This window comes from Marmota monax, unplaced genomic scaffold, assembly GCF_021218885.2.
Source record: "Marmota monax isolate L192 unplaced genomic scaffold, Marmota_monax_Labrador192_F-V1.1 WCK01_AAM20220418_F8-fsc00017, whole genome shotgun sequence".
In the NCBI taxonomy this organism is placed as follows: domain Eukaryota; kingdom Metazoa; phylum Chordata; class Mammalia; order Rodentia; family Sciuridae; genus Marmota; species Marmota monax.
Genome location: NW_026695241.1, coordinates 3,703,291 through 3,718,231, shown reverse-complemented (window position 1 = coordinate 3,718,231; position 14,941 = coordinate 3,703,291). Strand labels below are relative to the sequence as shown.

Sequence of the window (14,941 nt, the reverse complement as noted above, 5' to 3'; positions counted from 1 at the left end):
AGGGCTTGGTTCACGGTTGGTGCCTTTCACTATTTCTGGGGCCTCTTTTAAAAGGACACTAATTCCCTTCATGAGGATCCCACCAACATTACCTCATCATCTCTCAAGGGCCCCACCTCCTATTACGATCACAATGGTGATTAAGTTTCAACAAATAAATTTTGGGGGGAACACGACCTTCAGACCATGACATTGTATAAATACAATATGGATGACAATGATGGTAACGTGGAAATTCTGTGGGTGTGTTTGAAGGCAGGTTTGTTAAATTTTATCGAAAACAAACAAAAAGATGAGTTATTTGCCCCCAATCTCTACCCATACAGTATAAGTATTTAAATTGAAGATCATCCCAGAGCTTGACCCATTTTCAGATATTCAGAGATGCCCCTTTATTCTTTTTTGTTGGCTCTTTCATTTTAGTTTTGTTGACCTCACTCTTTGATAGCGGTAACTATTGCATAACTTTTTGTTGTGTGTAGCACCTTTTTAAACTAGGCTGGTTTATCCTAGGCCATTTTGTTGGCTGCTAGGCTGGAAGCCCCTGTCATTACAGGATAGATGCTAAGAGAAAGCAGATGAATCATAATAGCAATCAAAGTAAAGCTGGAGAAGGCAAGTGTGCCACCAAAATGAAACATCACAAACGTGATACAAGACCTTGAGAGAGTCGTACATTTATCTCCTGTGGCACCTGTTTACTAAACTTCAGAAATTTTACAAGTCCTGGAGAGACAGGTCTAATTGAAGGGCACAGAATAAATCAGTTTGAGAGAATCAAGACTAAAATCTCTACTGTTTCTCCATATTGATACAGATTTGTTATTTTGCCATTGTTATCAAAACTAACAATTAGGGCAAGAGCTAACACTTGTCAAATAGACACTATGTTGCCAATGCCCTGTATTAAAAGTGTTCCATCATGCCTTAGCTTATTCATATTCACAATACCCTTTTGTGCGCTCCCATTTTACAAATGAGAAACTAAGGGTTAGAAAGGTAAAGTACGTCAGAGTCACATAGCTAGTTGTGGCAGAACAAACTCAGGTTTGATTCATAATTAAGTCCATGTTTTTAACTGTGTGTGCATGCAGGTGTTTGTGTGTACACACTGCCTCCCAATGTGGTGTGGCTTTTTTTTTCCTATAATTTAAGACCAAGAAGCAAGGACAAACTCTTCAGGGTCTGACAAAATGTAAGAGTGTGCTGCCTGTGGCCCGCTTTCCTTTATAAACCCCAGCTGTCTTCTGGAGTCTTCTCTGATGTCTTACCAGGAATTCTATGTCCCACTCTGCTCAGGGCCTGGAATATAAGAGGCACTTGTTAGATTACAGTTAAATGAGTAAATGAGATGGTTGAAGGAATTACAGCTTTTAAATTTCACTCAATTGAAGAGAGGTGAAATGGTAAACTCATGGAATAGAGAAGGGGATTCTCCATCTATTTCTACTCTGATTTTTTTTTTTAATTTTTTGTAGTTGTAGATGAACAGAATGCTTTCATTTTATTTGTTTGTTTATTTATTTATTTTTATATGGTGCTGAGGGTTGAACCCAGGGCCTCACACATGCTAGGCAAGTGATCTACAACTGAGCTGTAGCCCAGCCCCCAACTTTGATTTTTTAAGTCTGTTCCACTCACATTCCAAAAAGACAAAGTGACTTTTAGAGAACCATGCAATTTAGAAGTGAAAGGGAATTTAAAAATATCTTCATGTGAATTCAGAAATGTAGCTTTTGTTGTTGTTGGTTCTTGTTAGTTATACATGACAGTAGAATCCATTTTGATAAAATTATATAAGCATGAAATATGTCCTATACTAGGACCCCATTCCTTGAGTGGGTACGATGGTGGATTCACGTAGGTATTTTTATACATGTACACAGGAAAATTATGTTAGATTTATTCTACTGTCTTTCCTATTCCTATCCCCCTTCCTTCCCTTTTGTTCCCCTTTGTCTAATCTACTGAACTTGTATTCTTCCCCTCCCCCTTGTTGTGTGTTAGCATCCACTTATCAGAGAGAATATTTGATCTTTGTTTTTTGGGGGATTGGCTTATTTCACTTAGCATTATGGTCTCTAGATCCATCCATTTACTGGAAAATGTCATAAAGTCACTCTTTATGTCTGAGTGATATTCCATTGTTTATATATACCACAATTTCTTTATCCATTCATTTGTTGATGGGTATGTTGGTTGGTTTCATAGCTTAGCTATTGTGAATTGAGCTGCAGTAAGCATTGATGTGACCATGTCACTGTAGTATGCTGATTTTTTTAAAAAAATTATTTGTTTTAATTAGTCATACATGACAGTAGAATGAAGTTATGCACTTTGATATATCAGACATAGATGAAATATAATTTCTCATTTTTCTGAGTGTACATGTTGCAGAATTATATTGGTCATTAGTATGCTGATTTTAAGTCCTTTAGATATATACTGAGGAGTGAGATAACTGGGTCAAATGTTAATTCTATATCAGATTTTCTGAGGAATCTCCATACTGCTTTCCAGAGTAGTTGCACCAATTTGCAGTCCCACCAGCATGTATGAGTGTGCCTTTTTCCTACATCCTCACCAACATTTGTTGTTACTTATATTCTTGACTGACTGGAGTGAGATAAAATCTCAGTGTGGTTTTAATTTGCATTTCTCTAATTGCTAGAAATGTAATCTTTTCCACCTGCACCTCAAATAGGGAATGAATTTCCAGGATATACAAAGAACTCAAAAAGCTTAACGTCATCCATTTCCCTGTAAATTCTATGATTTTGTCATTTTTTAATGCAGAGTAATACTCCATTGTGTATAAATGCCACATTTTTTTTATCCGTTCATCCATTGAAGGGCATCTAGGTTGGTTCCACAGTCTAGCTATTGTGAATTGTGCTGCTATGAACATCGATGTAGCAGTGTCCCTGTAGCATGCTCTTTTTAGGTCTTTAGGGAATAGACCGAGAAGGGGAATAGCTGGGTCAAATGGTGGCTCCATTCCCAGCTTTCCAAGAAATCTCCATACTGCTTTCCAAATTGGCTGCACCAATTTGCAGTCCCACCAGCAATGTACAAGTGTACCCTTTTCCCCACATCCTCGCCAGCACTTGTTGTTGTTTGACTTCATAATGGCTGCCAATCTAACTGGAGTGAGATGGTATCTTAGGGTGGTTTTGATTTGCATTTCTCTGACTGCTAGAGATGGTGAGCATTTTTTCATGTACTTGTTGATTGATTGTATGTCCTCCTCTGAGAAGTGTCTGTTCAGGCATTAGAGCAGATTATGCTAAGTGAAGCTAGCCAATCCCTAAAAAACAAATGCCAAATGTCTTCTTTGATATAAGGAGAGTAACTAAGAACAGAGTAGGGTCGAAGAGCAGGAGAAGAAGATTAACATTAAACAGGGATGAGAGGTGGGAGGGAAAGGGAGAGAGAAGGGAAAATGCATGGAAATGGAAGGAGACCCTTAGAGTTATACAAAAGTACATACAAGAGGAAGTGAGGGGAAGGGGAAAATAATATAAGGGGGACAAACGAATGTCAGTAGAGGGAGCAGAGAGAGAAGAGGGGAGGGGAGGGGAGGGGAGGGGAGGGGAGGGGAGGGGGGATAGTAGAGGATAGGAAAGGCAGCAGAATACAACAGACACTAGTATGGCAATATGTAAATCAATGGATGTGTAACTGATGTGATTCTGCAATCTGTATATGGGGTAAAAATGGGAGCTCATAACCCACTTGAATCAAATTGTGAAATATGATATATCAAGAACTATGTAATGTTTTGAACAGCCAACAATAAAAAATTAAAAAAAAAAAAAAAAAAAAAAAGCTTAACGTCAAAAACCCCACAAATAACCTAGTCAATAAATGGGCAAAGGAACTGAACAGATCCTTCTCCAAAGAAGAAATATGAATGATCAACAAATACATGAAAAAATGTTCAACATCTCTAACAATTAAAGAACTGCAAATTAAAACTACACTGAGATTTCATCTCACTCTAGTCAGAATGAAATGTAGCTTTGAAAACAGGTTTTTCTTAATGAAACTCCAGACCAAAAAAAAACAAAAACAAGGACACACTGCCTTGAGGGCTTGGGGGTATTTGAATTGAATAGTTATTATTTAATGCATTAGAAAATGAATAACATACATATCATTCACATTTCTGAAGCAAAATTCAAGAGATATTCTCCAATTAGGAGGAGCTTCTCTTCTGCCTTTTTATATTTCCTGCCAAAACTTACCATCAAAAAAGATTTGGGGCTGGGGCTGGGGTTTAGTGGCAGAGCACTTGCCCCCTACATTGAGGCCCTGGGATGGAACATCAGCACCACATAAAAATAAATAAACAAAATAAAGATATTATGTCCATGTATAACTAAAAAAAAAAATTTTAAAAAGAGATTTCAAGCTGGGCGCTGTGGCATATGCCTGTAATCCCAGCAGTTTGGGAGGCTGACAGGGGGATTGCCAAATTGAAAGCCAGCCTCAGCAACTTAGTGAGGCCCTAAACAACTTAGCTGTACCCTGTCTCTAAATAAAATATGAAAAGGGCTGGGGATGTAACTGAGTGGTTTCATAACCCTGAGTTTAATCCCTGCTACAAAAAAAAAAAAAAATTCACTTGAATAATTCTGCTTATAAGTGTGGATGGAGGAGGTTGCCTTGTTTATGGACCTGTTTAGTATATTGCCATTGATGTACCATAGATATTTTCATTTGACTTTCTTTTTTCCCTTCTTTTCCAGGGCCTTTGTCTTTGTCTTGACTTTCAGTTTGATACTGTGGTGAAAGACCGGCCGACAATATTGAGCAAGCTTTTACTCTTGCATTTTCTTAAGCAAGATATTCCTGCTTTGAGCTGGGAATTCTTTGTCAATAGGTTTGAGACTCTTTCTTTGGAAGCTCAACTTCATTTGGATTGTAACAAAGAATTTCCTTTTCCTACAAGTAAGTAAAACAAAAAACTTGTAAATAGTCACAGTCCGTGTTCTTTTTAGGGAAGCAGAAGATACTTGGTGTGTAGAAGGATGCCTTGATTTCATGTATACTGAACTCATCAAATGTTTATTAAACATCTATTAAACTAATCCATAGATTTAAGTATATACTGGTATTCCAAAATAAAAATTATTCTCATTTCCTTGAAGACCTGTGATAACCATTTGTGATTGTGTATTCCTTAAATATTTTTCAATCATTATGCAACTATTGTTTATTAGCATTTTTGTAGATATATTTGCACCTTGCAAGCTCTTGTATACTTATTAATGAGTTGCTTATAGCTCTAAATAGATGGGGGAAAAGATAGCAAAATTGTCTAATTTAATCTGGTGGTCTAAACAGAAAGATTATAGATGATGGCTACAATGGACAGCAATCATGATTTTTTAAAATTTAGGACTTATCATAGGGGGAGAAGGAGAACTCATGCACCCATGAAATATATCTTTTAATACTGAAAAAAAACATTTGGAGTGTTTCAAACTACCTTATTACATAGCAGTGAAGAAAAATAATAACCTCTCTTTTAAAAATGTTTTTATTAGTACATTATACATAATAGTGGGGTTCATTTTGACATATTCATTCATGCATATAATATAGTTTGCTCCATCTCAGCCCCCACCTTCAATCCACCTTCCCTTCCCTCCTCCCTCTTTCTATTTCCCTCTCTCTACTCCACTGTTCTTCCTTCTATTTATTTATTTTTAAATTGATGCTTTATAGATATACATAAAATGGAATTAATTGTAATACATTCATACATATACATAGTGTAAGTCAGTCAATTTCTTTCTGCAATCCCTCCCCTTTCCCCATTGCTCCTCCCTCAACTCCTTTCTTCTACTCCACTGTTCTCCCATTTTCATGGGATCTCACCCCACCCCCTTTTTACATTTTTAAATTTCTCTCTAGCTTATGCATGTGAGAGAAAACAATCCACCTTGACTTTGAGTCTGGCTTGTTTCACTTAGCATGATGTTCTCCAGCTACAGTCATTTACCAGCAAATGTCACAATTTTATTCTTTATGGCTGAGAAGAACTCCATTGTGTACACTTTTTCTGCTAAAACTTACAATGTATACACATGTTTTCTTTATCCATTTATCTGTTTACAGACACCTAGGTTGGTTCCCTTCCTTGGCTATTGTGAATTGCACTGCTATAAACATTGGTATGCATATATCACTGTAGTATACTGATTTTAGTTCTTCTGGGTAAATACCGAGGAGTGGAATAGTTGGTCATATGGTAGTTCCTTTCTTGGTCTTTGGAGGAATCTCATTTCCAAAGTGGTAGTACTCATTTGCAGTAGCACCAACCACGTAACCTCTTTAATTCCTTTTGCAAAGCCATTACTGCTGTGAGGACCAATGTTGCTAACCTCAGTGACGCCGCATTGTGGAAGATCAAGAGGGCTCGCTTTGCAAGGAACCGCCAGAAGAGCGTGCGATCTCTGAGGGACAGTGTGAAAGGACCTGCAGAATCCAAGAGGGCCCTGTCCCTCCCTGAGACTCTGACCTCCAAAATTCGTTGAGTATATTCTTCCATTCTTCATTAAATCTGTTTATGTCTTTCTGAGGCTGATGTGTCTTGTTGAATGTTCACAGAGAGTAGCAAATTTGGCAAACTGAGCTTGTTCAACAAGTTTGGTTTTTAGATTCCCTAGAAAATCACCAGGGATGTAAATGGGTGCAGCAAAGCCCTGATCCAGTGGCAAATTGTCTTGAAATGTAGAAGGCAGCAAATCCACTGAAGCTTGGCAAGAAACTTGGTTTCTAAGTTCTAGAATGTGAAAGTATGCACACCAGCCTTGTAACTTAAGCACTTTTCTAAATAAGATGTAGATGTTTAGATCTGTGCAGCTAGACATGTAGAGCTGAATTTTGGAATGTATTTTCTCCTCATGCATTCTAGGAGAAGCCATGTGAGCCCTCAAACCAGTAATCATGGCTGTTTTTGAAAAAGAAAAATCAGACTGAGGAGAAGTTGGTTCCTACTCAGCTTCACCAGATAATTAAAACAAGCTTCATTGCCTGTTTTTTTAAAATTATCTATACTTGTTTTATAAAGTTTTTTCTTTATATTGCATTTTTAAAGAGAATAAACTTTCCCATAAATTAATCAAAGACTAGATAAACTCTAATGTTTAGCAATGGTACAAGAGTTACAATTAAAAATTCTTAACTAAATCATCATATTAATGAACAAGTATATTTAAATATATTACTAACTTGTTAAAACTATTCAATGATTAAATCTTTAAATAAAGCCTATAAAGTTAATAACACCTAAAACACATTTCTTACCCTGTCAGAAGCTAAAAGATTTGCTTTTACACTGCAATTTCTTAGAAAACAGCCTTATATAACATGGTCATTTTTAATCATAAATATGATTTTATTTTATTACATTTTCTCTATTTTATGACAAGCTATGGGAATGTGGTATTTTGAACTTGGGAAGAGTCAATGAAAGCCCTTTAAGTAATCACTAAACCAGTTTTTCAGGAAGCAAAGATAATCACAGGTGACCATTTAGGAATGACCTGGAGTAGTGTGAGGCCTCAGAAGAAGCTGTTTCAGATCCTAGAAACCAGTACCTCAATTAAATAAATTAATTAAAAGATCTGTTTCCCAGATCTTTTCTAACCTAGCTCATCAGTTTGGTATATGAAGTTTATTTATTATTATTTCCTGTTAGTTAATTCACAAGACAATTTTAAAGATTTAAGAACTGAAGTAACATTGAAGGATCTTCTTGAGATCCCTATAAAACCACAAAACTTTGGTTGCATAAACATCATTTATGTAATGTTAATTACAAGTAGGAACTTGTTTCTGCTATCAGTGCAGTTAGCACTGAGTGTTTTTTCTAGACTCAAGTTGTCTGTAATGCTTATTTAAATAGAGTTGTTGTTGATTTTTAAGCTATGAGGTTGACCAGGCATGAGCAGTCTGCTCCAGCCCTCGGTGGGACACCTGAACAAACACCAGGTGGGTACTTCTGACGTTGAAGGGCCGTGTGCAAGTGTCTATCACAGGTGGACAAGGTAAAGAATCTGGTGTCTCTAACTGGACCAGAGTGATATTCTTAGAATCTGAGACTTCCAAAGGGTCTTCTTACCCCCCATGCTCAAATGTTTGAGTCCCTGATATGGAAATTCTTTCCATATTCCCAGCAGATGATTTTTGATCCCTTTAACTTTTGGTCCAGTAAGAAGCATCATATTGTCCCAGTATGCACCTTTTCCCAGAAGCTAGTACGACTAGAACTATCATAGTACATATTTCTATGTGTATTTACACATAGAAATATTATGTTTACATACTTGTCTATATCTGCTATAGACAAAACATACATTTGATTCACATTTTAAGAGATTATACATTTGAACCACCATCATCCGCTCATCATCCCCTTAGCCATTCCTGATTCTTTGCAACTCTACATGCATTTCTGTTTCTCAGAGCAAGGAGGATTTTCATTTTTGGAGGTTCATAGGCTCATATTCAGCATGGTACAGTGTAACTTATCATCTGATGTTCCATGATATGTTACAACTTACCATGAAGTAGCCTAAGGGTTAAAGAGATATTGGCAAGGACATTGCAGACTGAATGTTACCCACACAAATGGTGCCGTGACTCACTGGGAAGACGGTAAAGGTTCTGAAAGCCTGCTTATTTGTCAAAAACAAACTTGGTAACTACCACCTGTGTATCATGCTGGAAAATATTTGGGTTTTGATCTAAGGATAGTTGGCAAATTAATCTTTTCAGAATGATATTGACACTCAGAAAGAAAGTTTTAAGTATGAAACTTTGAAGTAGTCTGTATTATGGAAGTGAGGAAGTCAAGAGTAGGAGAGAAGAGAGAGCGCCCTGAAGATCATGAATACAGATGGCAGATGGTGGCCAATAGTGTATTTCCTATTTTAAAATTGATGAGAAAAAATAGGTATAGAAAACACTTCGCACAATCACTCCAACTTGATTTACATATTTCTCATGTCTCTTCTTTCTATGATTTAAAAAAATAGAAATAGGAATTTCTGATCTTAAGCTTCATTAGAAATCTGAAATGCATCCAGTTCCCCTGCAGTTGCCTTCTTGAGATTGTTACTACACAATTTCCTAAGTGTTCTTCATTTTATCCCAGCTTCTTTTTTTATCTTAAGCCTTACTTGAAAAGTTAGTCTTCAATTATTATCTGCTTTAGCAATCCAGCTGAAAGAGTCCTCTCACATCTCCATGGGAAAGCAAACATACAAGTTTCTTGAAGTTAAGAAAAGCCCTCAGGCATCTCATTAACCACCCAAAATGATCAGACGGTAAAGGGGCAGAGAACAGCATTGTTTAAATTAAATATGTAGCTAAAACTTATGGAAAGATAATTTATATGACACCACCATGAGTAAGAATTGCTTAGATTCAGAAACAGTTGGCTCAGCTTTTAAGACAAGTTCAGAATGCTGTTCCTTTTTGCATTATTATTTACTGGACACTGAATATTTTAACTTTGAAACAAAAACATGCCAGGATAATCATAAGATTGTGCAGATGGTTTAAAATATCAATTAAATGGAAACTAAAGGACTTGCTATTTCATAAGCATACTTTTGTTTGGTCTAAATAATGAGCTCCTCTGTGCAGACCTTTTATTGATTAGGCCTGAAATAAAGCAAATGCTATTTAATTATGTAGCAAGACTTAATTTTAATTGCTATTTAGGCTGAAGTTTTTGGCACTGGATTTATAATTTATGACTTTCTGATCTTAGCCTTTACATAAGACACACAGCAACTAAAACAGAAAATTCTATTTTTTATAGAAGATATATTCTGCAGAGCTCTACAAAGTGGCATTCCTCTGTGATTTTTATGAGTCAAATTAAAGGCCTTTGTTTACATAAGTAAAATTCATAGAATGTTATAGCTGAAACATTAAGGATATGCTAACATTCTCATTTTGCAGTTGGAGAAACTGAGTTTCCCACAAAGGACAAATGTTACAGGCTTGCTGGTGACAGACCTGGGTCTTGAGCTTGGAGTTCTGGAGCTTTCTATTTTTAAGGCACATATGGCCAATGCTAGTAGGCTTTCTGCACCTTGTTTTTCTTCCTAATTAATTAAATATGTAATCTTTTAAACTGCTAACCTGAAATTTTAAAATTAGAGATAAGATATATTTTTATCAATGCAGAACCAGGAATTCTTTTTCCTTGGGTATCTAGAACACCTGTTGAAGATTAAACAAACATAATGCAGCAGTTCTATTAGCACAATACTGAACAGTCAACCCCATGAATATAGGGTGCTTAATTTTACCTTGTTCCTCACTTTCTGGAATGAATAATTAAATGATAATAGGTATATAATAATACATACATACGTGTACAGTACTATTATGTGTTTATGCAAATTACCTGACTTCTAACAACTCTGGATATATGTAAAGTATTATTATTATTATTATTTTCACTTTACAGAAGGACAGAAAAACTGAATTACTGAGGGATTAGTGAGTCTGCTTAAGGGACTTAAGATCACATCTGCCTACATAGGGACAGGACTAACACTAGCATCTAGGAGATTTGGCTTTCTTTCCACTGTAATTATCTCTTGATGAATTGGTCTTAGGGTATTTCTGTCCTATGAGACCTGAGAACACCAGTCTGATTGGGGAGCTGATCTGGGCATTCATTTAGACCTGCAATAGTGTAGCAGAGCCCACAAGTGTCCAGACCAAAAGACCATCACCAGCTGGATCCAGAGGTTGGACCCCCAAATGATCCACAGCTGTCCCCATCCTCACAGTCCTTGCATTCTCCCGTTCTACCCCAGCCTGCAGAGAAACCTGCAGAACTTTTGGCCCACATTGGTAATGACAAGAAAAGGGCCCAGTGCTAGTTAGCATTGGTGAAATTTTCTTGCATTGACTTTCCTGCCTCCTCAATGGTGCCCCAGCCTGGAATTCCAAATTTCTCTCTGGGCTCTTTCTTCATTCCTATAGATGGTTTACAACACTGCTTCACTAACCTGCAAAATCCCTATTGATCATTCCAATAAATTCCAATAAATCAAAAGAGTATAGTCGTTTTTATAGGAATGCTCTTGTTTTAAATATCTTCAGGAAATAACCTTTATTTAACAAACATTTACTGGGTGCCTGACATACCAGGAAATGTGATGAATACAAAGATGCATCAGAAGTTTTTATATGCTCCATTTGCTTGTGTGTAGGGGAGGTCAAGTATGAACTCTCATCTGGAGTGAAAGTGACAGTACAGGATGGGTCCTGTCAAGTGCAGTGGAAGGAGAGCAGTCTACCAGCGGGAACATCAGGGAGGTTCCTGTGAACAGGCCACTGTTCAGTCAGGCTGGGACTGGGGGGCAGGGTGTAAACCCCCTGGTGGAGATAGGGTGAGGGATCATAGGGGGGAGCACAGGAGGATGTGAAGTTGGCCCTCGGCTCAGCTTTCTAGCCCTTCTATGGCTGCGTGCATGCACAACAGACCTGTTAGGAGTGACACTGTGAGCTGAGGTGATGACTGGGGAGCCAGAGGGCAGCGAAGTGGGGCTGCTGCGGGAGTCAGCCTCGTTCACAGCGCAAACACAGAAGGGCCTTGTGGAAGGGGCACTTTCTTCCTCCACCTGCTTGTCATTTGCTGCTTTCTTAGAGGTGTCAGTGAGTCAACTTACACAGAGATAGTCCCTGTTTCTCTAGTCACTTCCTTGTTATTTTGGTTCTTCATCAGTTTTTCTTTTATATGGAAGAAAAGGTCTAAAATATTATTTGAATTCAGTGCACTTAGGACATTCATGAACAATTAGCATCTACAATGTCAGACGATGTCCCGTATTCTGTGAAGGATCTAAAGACACAGCACTGCCTTCAAGGAGTGTGTGTTCTTATAAGGAAAAGGCAGCAAATAGAAAAGTGCAAACTTCTGCCTTGTGTAATAGTTATTTGCCACGTGAATGTTAGGAAATGATATAGGAAATTTCCCCTCGTTCTTCTCTTTCTCCTCCCATCTTTCCTCCTATTTTGTCTTTGAAAAGTAAAAGAATTTAGGGATCACATCCAATTACTGAGGGGATATATAATAAGAATGGCTTCTGGAGCCAGACCCACAGCAGAAAATGGGGACCGGGTGGAGGACGCAAGGCAGAGAGAGCACCGTGAGCAGAGACAGTGGTGTGCCAGTGTTGGCTCTATTCTGAGATCCGCACACATCCCAGGGTCTGGGAGCGTGGAGCACTGCAGGGGGAGTGACAGGAAATAAGTCTGGAAAAGGGGATCCTGGTCCTGCCTGGTTTCAAGTCATGTGACTCAGTAACGCTGTATTCCACTTTGTGGTTTCATGGGTCTCCCCCTGTGACCAGCTGACTGAGTCACACTAAAGCTAGGGCAGGAGTAGCTCTGCCTCCAGGATTATAAAAATGCCTACATTTTTCATTATAGAAACAATAAAATCAAATCTTTTAACACGTTGGATTGCTATGGTTAAGACATCTAAAGGAACTGCATACACTAGAATTCAAAACTAGTGAGTGTTTTAATTGCCATGCCTTAGAGAAAACATTGTAATTTAAAAATGGAAATTTCATACCTGTCACAGGAAATTAAAGCAGTACTGTTTAACTAGACATTTCTGCTTATCTATATCATTTTTCTCGAGAATTTGATTGAGGTAACTTTAAGTTTACTGTATTTTAAAGAGATTAAGTTGAGATTTGCAAAAGCCCACAATAGAAAGAACAAGTTATTGAAATAAAAATACTTTTTTTTTTTTACTGTATGCAAAAGATACCATTAACTAGCTCTTTTTTCAGTACACCTGATTTGTGAAGGATCACTTAGTACTGGCTATTTGGGAGAAGCAAACCAAGAGCAGCAAGCTGCGCGCTCCAGCAGCAAAGATCAGTGGGACAAGTCTGCAGTGAGACTAGGGCACAGGTGAAAGCAGTACTTAGTCATTAGGAAAACATGATTTGTTAGCAAAACCTAAGGCCACATGCTTTAAAGAAGCATTGTGATGGCAGGAAGAGTTTTGGAATATTTAAGATGCGTCTGATGGCTTATTTTCTAGACTTGACTTGTGATGAAATGAGCAGGGCCCTTTTTGGGAGCTCCTTTCTTCTACAGCCAGGTCCCTAGATTCTCAGGGGTGTAAATTGAAGGTGCAACTCCTTCTCAGGTGCTTCCTGCTTCCATTTTTTAACTTTAGGCTTTGGGGTTGAGTCCATCTGCCTTGCAGGAGGTAGTCAGGACTCAGTGATGCATGTTCCTCTAACCCTTGCCCTCCAGGGCTGAAGGGTGGAGTGTTGAAGCTGTATTCTAGCATTCTGTAGTAACATTTGACCTTGCAGGGAATCTAGATGCCCACGCTCATATCCTTGACCCAAACTTGCTCAAAGCAATAATGTCCTTCTAGTTGTAAAGTAGTACTCTAAGAGGGAAAAAAAATCGAAAGAAGATATTTTCAATGCTGAAAAGAGTTCTCTAAATGATTTTATTTATTCTTACAGGGATGTCCATAGGCATTGCTTTTGGCCAAATTGTATATTACAGATATTTAGTTTAATTATAATATATAGCATTGCTAGCCTCGCATTGAAATTGTTGTTCCACAAAAAGTGATTTCTTTTCTAATGCACACCTGCTAAACAATGATAATATTAATATTTTATTGATCACTCTCTGCACATGAACCACTGAAATAAACAAGTCTTTAGGTTGTATTTGAGTGTTATTTGGTAGAAAAATTTCCTAAAGGACATTGCACATATTCATTTCTTTATGGACAAGCTTAATGAGACAGAAAATATTAATGTTCTAAAGTCACACTGAGGAGAGTCTGATGATTTCCCCGACATTTTAAGTTTTTAGACTCAGTTGACTCACTGTCAGTTATCCCTTTTTCACTGTATTATATGTGAACAGACCAACATTCTTTTGATCATCTAGGGAAACTAAATAATCAAGCTTGTTGCCTTATGTGTAGGTCTTAACAAGAAAATTCTGAATTTGACATTAACTTCATGCTCACTGTCCCAGAAAGAAGTGGTTGGGCTTTTGCCAACTAATTTTTTGGTCCATAGAAATATTTCTTATTTCTTGCTTCTGTGGACTGTGTCCTGGAAGACTCAGACATTGCCAAATTAGTTGGGGAGTTAATAGGTATAAATAGCTTCCTAGCTCTTTGTTGCATCACTTATAGCATGATTATAATGGATGTAACCAAGGCTTGAAAAGGTTTGCAACCAAAGTTTGTCATCATTTAGTGAATTTTTCCTTGCCGCATGAGAGATGAGAATGCTGGTGTGCTGAGCTCACCTCTCAGACAAAAGCTTTGTTTTCAAATTAGAAATTCTAATGTTGCTTGTCAAAAAAGGATAAGAATGCAATGAATATTTTGAATAAGCCCCCAAATTTAAATATAGAAGAGCAAAAGACCTACACTAAACCTGATCACAAGGGGCAGAACAAAGGGAGACACAATATAATGTCTGACTTTGGAAAATGACAGAGAAAGTCAATGTCAGGATGCTGCTCACATATGGTTATTTATGAGGCTAAGCAGAAACCAAGAGCTCAGGTATTTTTCTTTCCATGTGAACTTCCAGCTCACCTTCATGTGGTGTTTTTCTGTTTTTAAAATTTCATGCTTCTCTTTTTTTTTGTCTGTGCCCCTTCCTCTTGTATGTTCTCATTACATACCACAGGGCTTATATTTTGCTTTTGTGATTGTGATTACCTCATTCAAAGAGTACATACACATGCTGATAGCTCAAGATTAGAAAAAGAAAACTTTTGTTTTTTGCACCAGTTGGTTCTTGAATATAATTGAATTGAGTTAGTATTAAACAAAATAACTCAATGGATCTTTTTATGCATAGTGGATTTTAAACTATCATTTTGTGGTAAT

At 37.4% G+C, this 14,941-nt stretch overlaps 1 protein-coding gene across 12 annotated transcripts in view; it reads left to right on the top strand.

Annotated features, from left to right (window-relative positions):
- Unc79 (unc-79 homolog, NALCN channel complex subunit) overlaps positions 1–14,941 on the top strand; it is a 267,146-nt gene that overhangs the window by 153,941 nt on the left and 98,264 nt on the right. For 9 of the 12 annotated variants that reach the window (XM_058577735.1, XM_058577733.1, XM_058577730.1 and 6 more), the window contains 3 exons: positions 4,752–4,953; positions 6,361–6,540; positions 7,939–8,004. In XM_058577735.1, the coding sequence (XP_058433718.1) occupies positions 4,752–4,953; positions 6,361–6,540; positions 7,939–8,004 (448 nt within the window). The remainder of the gene's footprint in view (positions 1–4,751; positions 4,954–6,360; positions 6,541–7,938; positions 8,005–14,941) is intronic. The other 3 variants (XM_058577734.1, XM_046441090.2, XM_058577728.1) reach the window with 1 other exon arrangement.